The sequence below is a fragment of the Impatiens glandulifera genome, chromosome 3, assembly GCF_907164915.1.
Source record: "Impatiens glandulifera chromosome 3, dImpGla2.1, whole genome shotgun sequence".
Classification (NCBI taxonomy): domain Eukaryota; kingdom Viridiplantae; phylum Streptophyta; class Magnoliopsida; order Ericales; family Balsaminaceae; genus Impatiens; species Impatiens glandulifera.
Window position 1 is genome coordinate 24,812,097 of NC_061864.1, and position 14,124 is coordinate 24,826,220.

The 14,124-nt window shown below is 33.7% G+C and overlaps 1 protein-coding gene across 1 annotated transcript; it reads right to left on the minus strand.

The window, feature by feature from the left end:
* Nucleotides 1–263: 263 nt before the first annotated feature.
* LOC124931126 (protein DENND6A) lies at nt 264–2,903 on the minus strand. The gene is made up of 4 exons (XM_047471520.1): nt 1,093–2,903; nt 830–1,022; nt 506–740; nt 264–438 (listed from the first exon to the last, which is right to left on the minus strand). Exons 1-3 carry the CDS (start codon nt 2,637–2,639, stop codon nt 612–614), a joined length of 1,869 nt encoding a protein of 622 aa, XP_047327476.1. The 5' UTR covers nt 2,640–2,903; the 3' UTR covers nt 264–438; nt 506–611.
* Between the last annotated feature and the right edge of the window lie 11,221 nt (nt 2,904–14,124).

Sequence of the window (14,124 nt, forward strand, 5' to 3'; positions counted from 1 at the left end):
TGAAACAAAATTATGATGCAGAATATCGAATTTCTTAATCCCATTTGAAATATGTTGATACATTAACTTTTGACATTGATTTATAAATTTGTGAACATGTTTATTAAAAAAACAAAGTTGACATCTTTACATTCAATGAAAATACAAAATCATGCCTAAGGTTGGTCCAACTTGAATGAAACCCAATATTTGAATGCTGTCCTTTATTTTAAGAACCAGCACATTTAGAGAGATTTGCTTAAGCATAATCTTGAGACAGAAGCTATGCAAGAAAATGTAAACATTTTTTCATAGTACAAAAAGGGAAAAGAAGAAAAAAATATATTGAGACAATGATTATCATTAAGAACAAGACAAGCTACAAATACACAAGAGTTCTCAATCACCTCTACTTAGGAGAGCACTGTCTTCATTCATTCTCTATCGTTCGCCAATAATCTGAAGAAAATAAAATCCAATAAGTCGTCGAAACTGTTAAAATGATAGAAATAATATAAACACTAACCAGGCTTGAATCTCTCATTCAAAGTTTCGGGGATTGAATTTCAGGACAAGATACTAGATAATGTTTGGTCTCCTTCATCGATTTATGTCGCTAAAATGATATATTATCAGGAAGCTTCAACATTTAGAAGAGCTGCCCTCTGCGGGTTCAAAACTAGAAGCTGCTGTACATCCTCGGGTATAACATTGAAAACTGCCAACAAATCACTCTTGAATTTCTCGCAAGTCTTTCCCAACTGTTCCAACAAAAGAAGTAACAACATTATTCATTCAAAGTTTCAAACCTGATGAACTCTCTCCAATAGCATGAAGAATCTATACTCACAATAGTTTCTTCAAGAATAAATCTCTCGATAGCATTGAATAAATCAACAACCTCCAATTCCGACATCCTAGACATAACCAATGTTATATCAGACACCATTCTAGCTTGTCTCCACAATCTAAGCTGTTCTTTCTCAGCAACAGCACGCCTTCTCGAAAACCATGGCATAAAATTCTGCCCATTCAAAAACCGCCTGCACACAGAATCATAATCTCAATATAAATGATGGAAAACGAAAAAACCCATTTAAAGAATTTCATTACCGATATAATTCCAGCCAATTTGATCTCATTCTCTTCGAAAGAAACTTCCCGGGCCCTCTAGCAGACAAACTAGCGACAAATTCATCAACTTTAAACGGAGGCAAAGGAGGCGGATCAACAAAAGGAGAAGATCCTGCAGAAGGGGTAGTGGCTCTAAAATAGGGACCAAAAGGTGCCAAAAAGTTGGTTGTGAGCTCTAAGAAGTGTCGTCTCAATATCTCATTATTCACAACTGACATAGATTCCTCAACTCTAGGAGATAAACCCGCATCGATAAGCCTGTTCAAGATCGAAGTATCTGGTTTCGTCGTCGCATTATAACTGCTCCATATAGCTTCCCTATGTTCTGTCATCAAACAGAGCGGACCATCCCTCCTCATTTTCACAGCATTCAAAAAACCAGCCGGAGAGAATCTCTTGAGAGGCACGTTCGAAACAGAGACTCGGCTAGAATTCATCGAAGGATTTCCAACCGATAGAACATGAGGAATGTGCTTGAGAGACTTCAAGAAGAAGAGATTCGTCACTCCCAAAACCATCGAAGGGAAACTATCCCCTTCTCGAAGTGAATTCAAACGTTTAAACTCCGGGTCATGGATAGTAAAGTAAGGACGAAAATCAACACTGCATAGAAGAGGCGCAACCAAACTGACTAGACTCGTGACAGCTTCACAACACTGTGGAGCTGTTGGGGAAATGACTAAAATAGGTTCTCCGATAAGAACTAACTCCCACAACATCCATAACTGTAACAAAACGCCTCTGAAAATGGCGAATATATCTGAATCATGAAAGAGACCTTGAGGAACTGACTGGTTATTGGGGAGAAATGGTGCCATGGCTGAATTTGACTCTTCAAAGATGTTAATACCATCTTCATCTAAGGGTAAGGAATGGGAAGGTGGTAAATTAACCTTCAGTGAAGCATTTCCAATAGGGAGTTCCATTAGTTTACCAGGAACTGGATTTGGCCATTTTGATATACAAGCTGCAATATGCTCAAGAGATTTCTTACCAATATCAAAATACAAAGGACCCATAATTTGAAGCAATGGTTTGAATACACTAGAATAAGGGCTATAAGATAATATCACAACGGATTTCTGTTCACCTCCTCTCCTAAGCTTTTCATCATGTCTCTGTCTATTGAAAACAAATCCATACAAGAATCTTCTACCACTATTATATCTAACTGACCTTTGAGGTGAAGGTTTATCTTCTTCGTCTAGTTCAGTAATCTCAGATGAAGGAAGCTTTAACTGGTGCTGAGCGACTCCACGCCGTCTGAAACGGAAGAAGAAGATGCAGTCATGAATGCTCGAACGATTATGGTGTTGGGAAACGGAATCTGGGAAGGAGCTGAATGCGACTTCGATCTCTTCTTCTTGGCTGAGACACCCAGATGGGTAACAGTCTTCGATAAGCTGACCTTGCTCGAGATCGAATCGAATAATACAGAAGGCAGCTACCCATTTTTGTAGCGATTCTGGATCAATTGTCGAACTGGGTAACTCTGACTTCATTGAAAACGATGGAGATCGACTCATTTTTTTTCTTTTTCAGTGAATCCAATGACCCATTTCGGCGAAATTATTGGGGGGTAAAACAAAAACAAGAAGAAGAAGAAATCATGGAATTGAGGTTCGCATAAGTGGATTGATAAACTGGAAAAAAGCTTGAGGATTCAAGATGGGTAAGTGTGGGTTTGGGCGTTAGAGATGTGATTACGTTTTTCTCTCTAAATCAATCAAAAGTTCGAAGCTTTTTGACAGATACAGGTGATATCCAGAAAACTTTTTTGATGAAATTAATGGCGTTTTCTGAAAAAAAACAAAATCAAATTTCTTAATAATGATTGTACAATTCTTAAAACATGAGGGTGAATTTGCAAAAGAGATTATTTTGCATATAAATATTACAAAAACATTATTATTTTTTTAATAAACAACATGACCCAATTTGGAAATGCCACATGGTTTGGGAAACAAAAAATTATTATTTTTTTTAATCTTATTTGATATTGATTGCTATCAATACTCTGACCCTCCTCTAACTGTATTAAAAGTTAAAAGTTGTATAGTTACTCTATTTATAAATGATTTTAAATAAATAAAATTGAAATAATTAAAATCAAGATTAAAACATAATTAAATAATTAATTAGATTATTTATTATAATAATTAATATCTAATTAATTAAAATAATGATAAAAAAACAAAATAAATAAAATAATTTGAGATAAATATTGTATTATTTTATCTCAAATAAATTTTAAGAAGTCAAGGAGAATTAAAATAAATAATTTAGATAAATGTTATATTCATTTTATCCCAAATAAATTATTTATTAAACTCAAAAAATATGCAATAAAATAAAATAAATGAGCAAAATAAATGTCATATTTATTAAAAATATTTTGTAGGTTAAAAATTGAACAAAAGTGTTTGAAAAAATGTCTGAATATGCTGCACCTGAAATCATAAGAGATCGGTGCAGCAGACCTTGTAGCCATCGGATGAGCGCTGAATTGTCATCCAACGCCCATCATTCAGTCGCATAGCTCGTTGTAACGAAAGCGGGATGCTTCCACACAACATGGGATCAGCAGACGGACGCTTCCAACAACGTCAACCTAGACATGCGCGGATCATCCATCGCCAACAGAGCGCTAACGAAACACTCAACATCCGTGCTTAAGCTCGAAACGACAATGTTTTGGCCCATTCCCAATGCTCAAACGTGAAAGACAAAAATGAAGTCGTTCTTGTATAGTTTGTTTTCTTCCTCACGATGACGAACTCGATAAGAACAGTTCCATCTTTGATTTTTCAAAGATGGATCTTTGTCTTTTCTCTACCATTTGACTTCGCTCAATAGGTGAAATTATCACTCTACTACGGTGATCATTTCACCTACACCCTGAGGCAACATCATTGCCTATACGAACAACTGACCGAAGATCAAACAAAAGACCATTGCTAATCTTTTGGCTAAATCAAAGCCACTTGGTCGATCAACCGACCTTTAGAGGTTATAAATAGTCTCCTCTAGGCAAACCGAAGGCAAATGATCCACCCTCAAGCCCTCAATCAATCCCGAACAAAAATCTGCCATTGAAGATCTTACGTTTTTTTTTGAAATTTTGAAAATTTCGTGTAAGTCTGTAAAGCTCGGATCCAGGTATTCAAGAAGCTTCTAAAAGAGGTCAGGAGTGTTTTCTAACTCACAATAAGCTTCAATCTCCATGTTTAAATGAATTTTTTTATATTTCAGTTCGACTAGTTTCATATACTTTTTGATTATCTAATTTCTTAATTGAAAAACGATCATATGATCATTTGTAAGATTTCTACCGAAACAAAACAGAACCAATCTACCTAAATCAGAAATACCCAAATTTGATTTTGAATGTTTTTCAAAATCGGGTTTATGTTCTTGAGTTATTACTCAATAACAACAACCCACAAGCCTTTCTAATATGTTTATAAGAATGTTATGAACATATTCAAGCCAATTCCAAGTCATCCCGGTCATTTTGATAAAAAACTAAAAAAATTATAAAAAATATAAAATTTCAGTTCTAGAATTGGTTAAAACGAACAGTCAATATTCATTTTTAGTTTTATTCAATCATATGAAGCATAAGAAAGCTATTGGAAAGCTCCTTACGCTTCACCAAACTTTAAAACTCAAAAACACATTTTTTTTTATCAAATCTACTTGAGTTAAGTGGGACATCATCCCGATTGAATGATGCATCAGGTTGATGTTATAAATGATCCATAGGACAAGATGATGCTTCCCATGCCATTGGATTAAAGGATCAAAACACAGTCGAAATCTTGGTGATCGACCGAGGCTTTGACATGGGTTCAATTTCCGACTAAGGAAACTTAGCCCAAGATTAGTCCATGACTGAGAAAATCGAATCCTCCCTTTCACTCAACCGAGTAAACTTAGCTCAGGTTAGCCCAGGACCGAGAAACTTCTCGCACCTCGACCGAGGGATCTCGCACCCGACCGAGAATGCTTAGCTCAGGATCGAGAGCCTCCTACACCCGACCGAGAATATCTTACATCTGACCGAGAACCTCATGCATCCGACCGAGAGCCTTCCGCAACTCGACCGAGAGCCTCCCACATATGACCGAGATCCTTTCGCACCCGATCGAGAGCTCCCGCACCTTGATTGAGGGATCTCAACCTAGGATAGAAGGTTTTAGCCTAGGAACGAGAGAAATAACACCATAGACCGAAGGGACCGGTCCTAGGGCCTGTTTGGTTGAAAATTTAAATTTTCAATATTATGTTTTTTAATTTTTGAACTTTAAAACATTTTCAAAAAATCTAAAAAAATAGAAAACAATTTAAAAATATTTTTATAAATATTTTTATAAGGTCTTGTTTGAGATTTATTTTTAGATCCTAATGCCTTAAAACTATATTTTTATGTACTTTCCTCATCAATCGACGACATCCATCTTAGGTGCCAACATTTAAATATTATTTTACAATTTTAAATGCAAGAAAAACATGTGCATGTCTATGATCTGAAGAATAATTGATTAAATAAAAACATAATAAAACAAAATTTTCAAAAGCCAAGATTTTATAAAGTAGAGAGACTGTTTTTAACGGGTACGGAGGCTATAACCCGAAACCCTTTCTTTATTATCACCAAACATCGAACTTAAAAAAACTCTAGTCAAATATATGTTTGTGAACGTATAAATTTTATTGATTTTGAAAATAAATTAAAGACACATTTATCAAATGAATAATCTTTTAAATAAATTATTTTTAATTAATTTAAAATACATATTTCTTTAGTCAAATTATAATTTGATAATTTTAAATCTAAAAGATTATTTAAAATTTATAAAAAAAATAATTATTGTTATAATTAATTTCAAAATGCAGAGACATATTTATATAAATATTTTAAAATAATATTTTATTTAAAAAAAGTTCTCGACGCGCAAATCGAGATTGAAATTTCTCGAACCTCGAGCTTTTTCTGAGATAAGGGTTTTCCGGGGTTGCATGGTTATTTAAATAACTCAAACCACTCAAACATCATTTCACCATCTCTCATCCATCAAATCACTCAATTCATTAACCAAAATACTATATATTTTGAATTATTATTTATTAATATATATTAACATTTTAAGGTTTTTTACCAAAAAGATTTCAACATTCTCAAAATTCTCGTTCATTATTTTTTTTTCTCTAAAATCTTAAGTTTGAATATTTATGTTATAAGCTCAATAAAAACAAATCACTAAAATAATTGAAAAAAAAGCATCAAATGAACACACTAATACAATAGCATCAAGCATGAGACACAAACTATTTTTATTTTATTTTTTTTATTTGGTTTGAATTGAGGAGAATTATCGTGACGAAATTATGACGCTCACTTCCATTCAAAATGATTCTGTAAGAACTAAAAATCTACACACCAATTTATAAAAATAAAATAATTATTTTAGTTTATTTTTGAATAAATAAAATCAAAATAATTAATCTTAAGACCAAAACCCAATTAAAATCATTAATTAGACTAATTATTGTGATAATTAAAACTTAATTAATTAAGAAAATGGTAAAAATAAAAAATATAATTATTTGGGATAAATGTTGTACTCATTTTATCTTAAAATAATTTTAATAAAAACCAAGAAATTAAAACAAATAATTTAGGATGAAATGAGGTACCCATTTCATCCCTTACTTATTTATTTAACCCTAAAAATATGTAAGAAAATAAAAATTGGTAAAATATTTTCCATATTTATTTTAATATTTTGTGTATTTAAAAAGATCAAAATTAAAGTCAAAAGGGTGATATAAAAATCAACTTCAAACAAAACCTTAAAGTTTTAAAATAAAAATAAAATAGTAATGGGTGTAGCCAAAATCTGGAAGGAATCCTACAGTCGGAACTACGCCCGTTGGATCAACGCTGGATTCTCATTTAGTGTCCTTGGCGCGCCCGCATAACCTGTTGTAGCGGAAGAAATGCACGCCTGCGTCGCACCTAATTGGCTAACGCCCATTAACTAGATCGCTAACGGAACACCCAGATACAACGACGCCTTGACGGATCGCTGATGGATCGCCAAACGCGCGCAAAACGGTGCTGTATTGGCCTCCGATCGTCTTCCTTATCGTGATGCTGGGTAGATAAGGATGCAATCCAATCCTTTGATTTTCCTAATTTAGAACTTCCTCCACAGTCAACCAAAACGGCTGATTCAAAAGGTGAAATGATCACCCTAAATCATCCATATTCCGACTAGTTGACTCAAGAACAACAAAAATATCATTAATAGTTTTTGGCTAATTTGATCCACTTTGATGGATCAACCGACTCCAGACAGCTATAAATAGCCCCTAAATCAATATGAAGCCAAGATATCAAGTCTCCAGCTTCAAATCAAAAATTTACAGAAATCCGCCATTAAAGCTTTAAGCTTCTGAAAATTTCGAATTTTCGTATAAGGCCTTAAAACTTGGATCTGAGCATCCCAAAAGTTTCCCTATGGCCTAAGAAGTATTCTCCAATACTTGGTAAGGTTTCAATCACCATCTAATTTATATTTATAGTTTGAATTTGAAATTTTTATATTTCAACTTGGATAATCTTGTATGCTTACTGTTTATGGTGTTTTATGATTGAAAATAAGTCCTAGGATCATTTATGAACTTTTTGGATAGGTTAGAGACAATCAATGAACCTTAAACAGAAAAACCCAAATATGAATTTGAAAAATCAAAAAAACATATTTGTTGTTCTTGGACTATTTCTCTTGTATCACAACCTAGAAATTTGTAAGATTGTAATGATATTGGACAACTGTTTGGATCATGTTTGATCAATCCCAATCATGTTTGATCAAAATAAAAAATTATAAAATAATTGAAAATTTTGAGTTCATGATTTGATGAAAAATTTGAGTTCTTGATTTTGAGTCAGACGTCAAGTTATGCTCCTAGTTAAATGGTTAAATGTGTTTGTGGGTTATGTGGTTAACCTTCTTGTGGCCACATTTTGAGATATGTACTTAACCCCCTTGGCCATATTTTTCCAAAAAAATAATCTTATTCACATATTCTAACCACCAAATATCATTGTTCTTTTAATATACCTCTTATTAGTAATTTTCTAAGCTCATGGTCAACTAACCATCTCATCACATTTTTCACTAATCTAATTGATATCTTATCTTGTAACCTCACTTCTACTTCGGTCAAATCAACCATCTTATTAATATATTTTAACCACCAATATTTTTGTGTTCCCAATGAACCTATCATATTACTAATCTCATGATCTCACTTCGAGCATCATCTAATGACCTTACTTTTACATTGGTCAAAACTAACACATCTTATTCACATATTTTAACCACCAATATCATTTTTTTCATGAACCTCTCATATTATTAAATTTTGTAATCTTACTTCAAGTATTTTTTGTATTACAAACATCTTTTACACTCACTTTGGTTAACCAATCATCTTTCATCATCATCGACCTCTTACCCTCACTTCGGTCAACCAACAATCTCATTCATATATTTTTAAGCATCGATATCATTATTACTAATTTTATGATCTCCTTTCGGTCAACCAACCATCTCATCACATTTTTTACCAATACAATCAACCTCTCATTTCGTGACCTCACTTTTACTTCAGTCCATCAACAAAATCTCATTCGCATATTTTTAGCCATCAATATCCTTATTATTAACTTAATGACCTCATTTTGGCCAACCAACCATCGTATTACATTTTCACCAATACTTTATGTTGGGTTAAATTATTTTGACTAAGGGTCAAATCATTTTGACTAACGGAATTTTGATGATAAACTTGTATAAAACTTAGATAAGAAGGAAACTAAGCCGTCTAATTGTTTTTGTGCAGGTGCATCAAAACATGCTAAGTTTGACTTAGCTTGAATCCAGTTCATTAGACGTATTAGTTATAATACGTAGTTAGACGTGCAGTCTAACAGACGTAGTTAGACGTGCAATCTAACTAATACGTAGTTAGACGTGTAGTCTAATGGATACATAGTTAGACGTACAGTCTAACGGATACGTAGTTAGACGTGCAGTCTAACGGATACGTAGTTAGACGTGCAGTCTAACGGATACGTAGTTAGACGTGCATTCTAACGGATACGTAGTTAGACGTGTAGTCTAACGGACGAAAGTTAGATGCAGGGAGTCTAACTCCTTCAGATTAGTCTGAAGGGACACGTAGTTAGACGTGCAGTCTAACAAATGTTGTTAGACGTGCAGTCTAACAGATGAAAGTTAGACGTAGGGAGTCTGAAGGGACACGTAGTTAGACGTGTCGTCTAACTCCATTAGACTTGGTGGTCTAATGGATCCTACTATTAGACGAGGGCGTCTAACTTCATTAGACTTGTCAGTCTAATTGGAGCACGTCTAATGCCTCGCCTAAGCAATTGCTTGAAGCTAACATCCGTTTACCCACGATTAACTAGCTGTACGCTACTCCTGCTCCACTAATCTGTGCAGATTAGTACGACAACCAATTACATCTAATGAATTAATGCCACGTAAGCAAATATTCTTCCCACTACTTGTTTCTTGCAGGACAATCCTAGAAGAATATTCGGCGCACTACCAGATTGGTACGACCACGATCTTGGTGCATAGTGTCTGCTGTACCTGTGTACTATGGAGGTGTTCCAATGGGTGTTTGCCACGTGTCATTATAGAAGAATCAATCGTTAGTACCTGTTCTCTATAGTGAATCCTTCCGGTGGTTGGAAGAAGGGGTGACGTAGGAGAGTTTTGCCCCGAACATCCATAAACAACTCTCTGTGTCATTTACATTTTGTCATCTTCTCCTTCATCCGTTCTTAGCTTCAAACTCAAGCAAACGTTTTTGCATTTGAATTGCTTCAAGAGTTTGCAAAGGTTTGTGAAGAATAGAAAGTGATATTAATCCCTAACAGGATTTCTATCAAATCGTTTTCCAGAAGTTGTCATCAATAGTTAGACCCCTGTCTCTATTGGTGCCACCGATCCTTTCACTTCGGACAAATGGAAGAAATGGGATTTTTGGAATTTTGAACCTCTAATAGTATTTCCTTGGATCACAATCATTTTATTCACATATTTTAATCACAAATATTTTTTTGTTCCAATAGATTTTTCATATTTACTAATCTCGTGACCTCACTTCAAACATTTTGTACATAACTATCTTAATATTACCAAATATCTTTTACCCTCATCACATTTTCACCAATATTTTCACTACAGTCAAACGGAAGAAAAATGATTTCTTGGAATTTTGAATCTCAAATAGTATTTCCCTAGACTACAACCATTTCATTCACATATTTTAACCATTAATATTTCGTTCCCAATAGACTTATCATATTTATTAATCTTGTGACCTCACTTCGGCAAACCAATCATCTAGTCAATCATCTACATTTACCCTCACTTCAGTCAACTAACAAATCAAATTTAACCACACACTAATATCCTTGCTTCCATAATGTATCTCTCATATTACTTAATCTTGTGAACTTACTTTTACACCCAATAATCTCCAACATTATCAACCTCTTTTACCTTCACTTCGAGCATTTTGTATCCCAACCATCTATAATATTATCAACATCTTTTACCCCACTTTTACAAACCTACCTCCAATCTAATTGACGTGTCAACCAACCATCTCATTTACATATTTAAAAATCGATCTCTCATTACCAATCTCGTGACCTCATTTCAAATATTTACATCAATCAACCATCTCATTCACATATCCACAATCAAACAATCTCGTGACCTCATTTCGAATATTTTACACCAACCAACTATCTCATTCACATATCTCCTAACCGACCTCTCATTGTCAAATCTTGTGACCTAATTTCAAACATTTTACACTAACCAACAATCACATATCTCCCAACTGAGCTCACATTACTAATTTCATGACCTCATTTTGAACATTTTATACTAACCATTTCATTCATATATTTAACCATCACACATCCTCTAATCGATCTCGCATTATCAATCTCATTTTGAGCATTTTGCACTCAATCATCACTTCGATGAACCAACTATCTCATCAAAATAATCTTAATCGACCTCTCATTATTAATCTTGTGACTTATTTTAGCTAACCAACAATCTCATTCATATATTTATATAAAAGCTTTACACCTAATAGAATTTGAACTTTGGTCTTTATAATATATTTTAAACACTTTAACTATTAGACCTATGAATATATATTGATATAACTAACAATTCAAAATGATACTCCACCTGAGTGGAGTTGTGAAAAAAATCAATCAAAGAGACCAAAATGTCACATGTTCGATTCCCACTAGAAGCGCTTTGAATAAAAACAGAGTGATATGGTTGTGGGGTGTCATTCTAGTTTTCCTTGATTAAAAAAACAAGTTAAAATAAATCACTCAACTCACATTAAAAAGTCGTATAAATCTTTTATTTAAAATGATTAATCATTCTCACTATTACCTCCCATTTTGACTTGATTTGATTTTAATATGCACATAAATTTCAAATAAAGTTACAAACTATATGTTGAATCTAGTCAAATTGATTAAAATGAACTTAGGAAATAAGTTTATTTAAAACAACAATGTTTTGATGATGGGATGACATTATTTTGATGATGTGTGGGTTAATCAAAATAAAACTTAGTTATCCACATGTAAAGCTGAAGAGCTTAGTTTAATGATTCAAATGAATAAAACTAAGTTGGGTAACTTACTTTTGTGCAGGTATAGATCTGAAAAAGTCTGTTTATTCGGATGTTGTCTAACTCCTTTAGACGTGGTCTAAGGAGTGCGGGAATAGACGTCATCTAATTACATCAGACTTGGTCTGAGTAATGCACGAGTAGACGTCATCTAATTACTTCAGACGTGATCTGAATAATGCGCGAGTAGACGTCATCTAATTACTTTAGATGCAGTCTGAGTAATGCGCGAGTAGACATCGTCTAATTACTTCAGACGCGGTCTGAGTAATGCGTGAGTAGACATTGTCTAATTACTTTAGACGCGGTCTTAGTAATGCGCGAGTAGACGTCGTCTAATTACTTTAGACGCGATCTGAGTAATGCACGAACAGACATCGTCTAATTACTTTAGACGCGGTCTGAATAATGCTTTAGTAGACGTCGTCTAATTACTTCAGACGTGGTCTGAGTAATACGCGAGCAAACGTCGTCTATCTTCATCAGACGTGGTCTGAAGAAGGGCGCGAACAGACGTCGTCTATCTTCATCAGACGTGGTCTGAAGAAGAGTGCGAGCATACGTCGTCTATCTTAATCAGACGTGGTCTGAAGAAGAGCGCTAGCAAATGTTTGAGGGAAGCATCCGTCTAACTACGTATTCAGCTCATCTGCATTTCTCACTATCATCAGTCTAATAAGCCAGCTGACCTTAACAAATGATCAACTTCCATGTACGCCAATATTCAAATTGCTCACGCAGTGTTGCACGTTCTAGTACAACATGATCTCAGAGAACATTCGGCGCACTACCTGTCCGGTACGGCCACGATCCTCATGCACAGGCTCTAATATACTATCGTACTATTTGGCGGCTTTTCAAAGGACACATTCCATATGTCCTAGTAGAAGATTCGACCATTGGTGCACTTCAAGTATAAATAGAAGCTCAAGGACAACGAATGGACAACTCACTCATTATCTCTGACTTGCTCGACAATTGGTCACAACTTGCATACAATTTAATCCTTTTATGATCTAGCTATCAAGATATACTCTCTCTAAAGCATTGTGCTTACAATTTTCCTGAGAGTTATCTGTAATTCGTTCACTGTTCTTTCTGTGTGAAACTTTAGTGTTGTAAGTTGAACAGAGAGTGTTCTGTTCAACAGAGAGTTAACTAAAAGTTCAGAAGCAGACAATTTTTAAGTCTTGTGGTTTCTGACTGGGTTTGTGTAGTGTGTTATATACAAATCAAAGTCTTCTAGTCAATATCCTTCATGTTAAGGAAGAAGGGGTGATGTAGAAGTTTTATCTCCGAACATCCATAAAACTCCTTGTGCTCTTTACTTTCTGTCATTTACATTCATCTGTTTGAAGCTTCAAACCCAACAAATTGTTCCGCACTTGAACTTGTTCAAGAGTTTGTGAAGATTTGTGAAGAATAGAAACATATTTTAATTTCTAACAGAGTTAAAATTGAATCGAAGTTTGTAAGCTGTTAACAATAGTCAAATCTCATTCTATATTGTCAACACCGATCCTAACACTATACCATCTCTAAAATACAAACAAAAAATATATTTACCGGTATTATATATTTTCAATACCAACATTCAAATTAAACTTATAATAAATTAACAAAAAAAAAAGAATGTGGGAGGTATATCGCAATATGTTTATAAAATCATTTGGTTAATTTTAAAATATAAATGATAAGTTGCTTAGTTGAATGAAATCAGTGCCAACTCCCAGGATTGGGCTGCCCAAGTCTTATGGTAGAAAAAAGTGAATATAATTGACTACCCTAATTTTAATTTTAAAAATATTGTTTAAACAATTGTTTTTTTGTGAGATTTGAACATATAACCAATTAAAAAAAATCTTATTTTACATCATATATCAAGATGTTAATGTTAAATCAATTAATAAATTTAACTAAATAACTTAATTTTTTATTAAATGACTTGCCCTAGCATGTGGACTTGCTAGGCTTACTCCAAGGACAACCCTGGATGGAGTGTTGCATATATAATCATAAGTTTTAAGTTTAAGTCTTATCTATATCATTTTTAATCTTATATTTTTATAATAAATCACATGATGTTTTGAGGCGGGTCAAATCTGCAAAATACCCGACTCAAGTACTCATTTACTATCACATAAGTATTCAAATTAATCATAGCTCTCGATCCGAAATGTGAGAATTAAGAATTATATATATATATATATATATATATATATATATATATAT

Excerpts from the sequence above, each read along its gene's own strand:
- LOC124931126 (XM_047471520.1), bottom strand. The coding sequence starts at position 2,639 with ATGAGTCGATCTCCATCGTTTTCAATGAAGTCAGAGTTACCCAGTTCG. Across the intron at positions 1,023-1,092 it reads AATTGGCTGGAATTATATCG|GCGGTTTTTGAATGGGCAGA; the intron begins GTAATGAAATTC and ends TTCTGTGTGCAG. Across the intron at positions 741-829 it reads TTATTCTTGAAGAAACTATT|TTGGGAAAGACTTGCGAGAA; the intron begins GTGAGTATAGAT and ends TTGTTGGAACAG.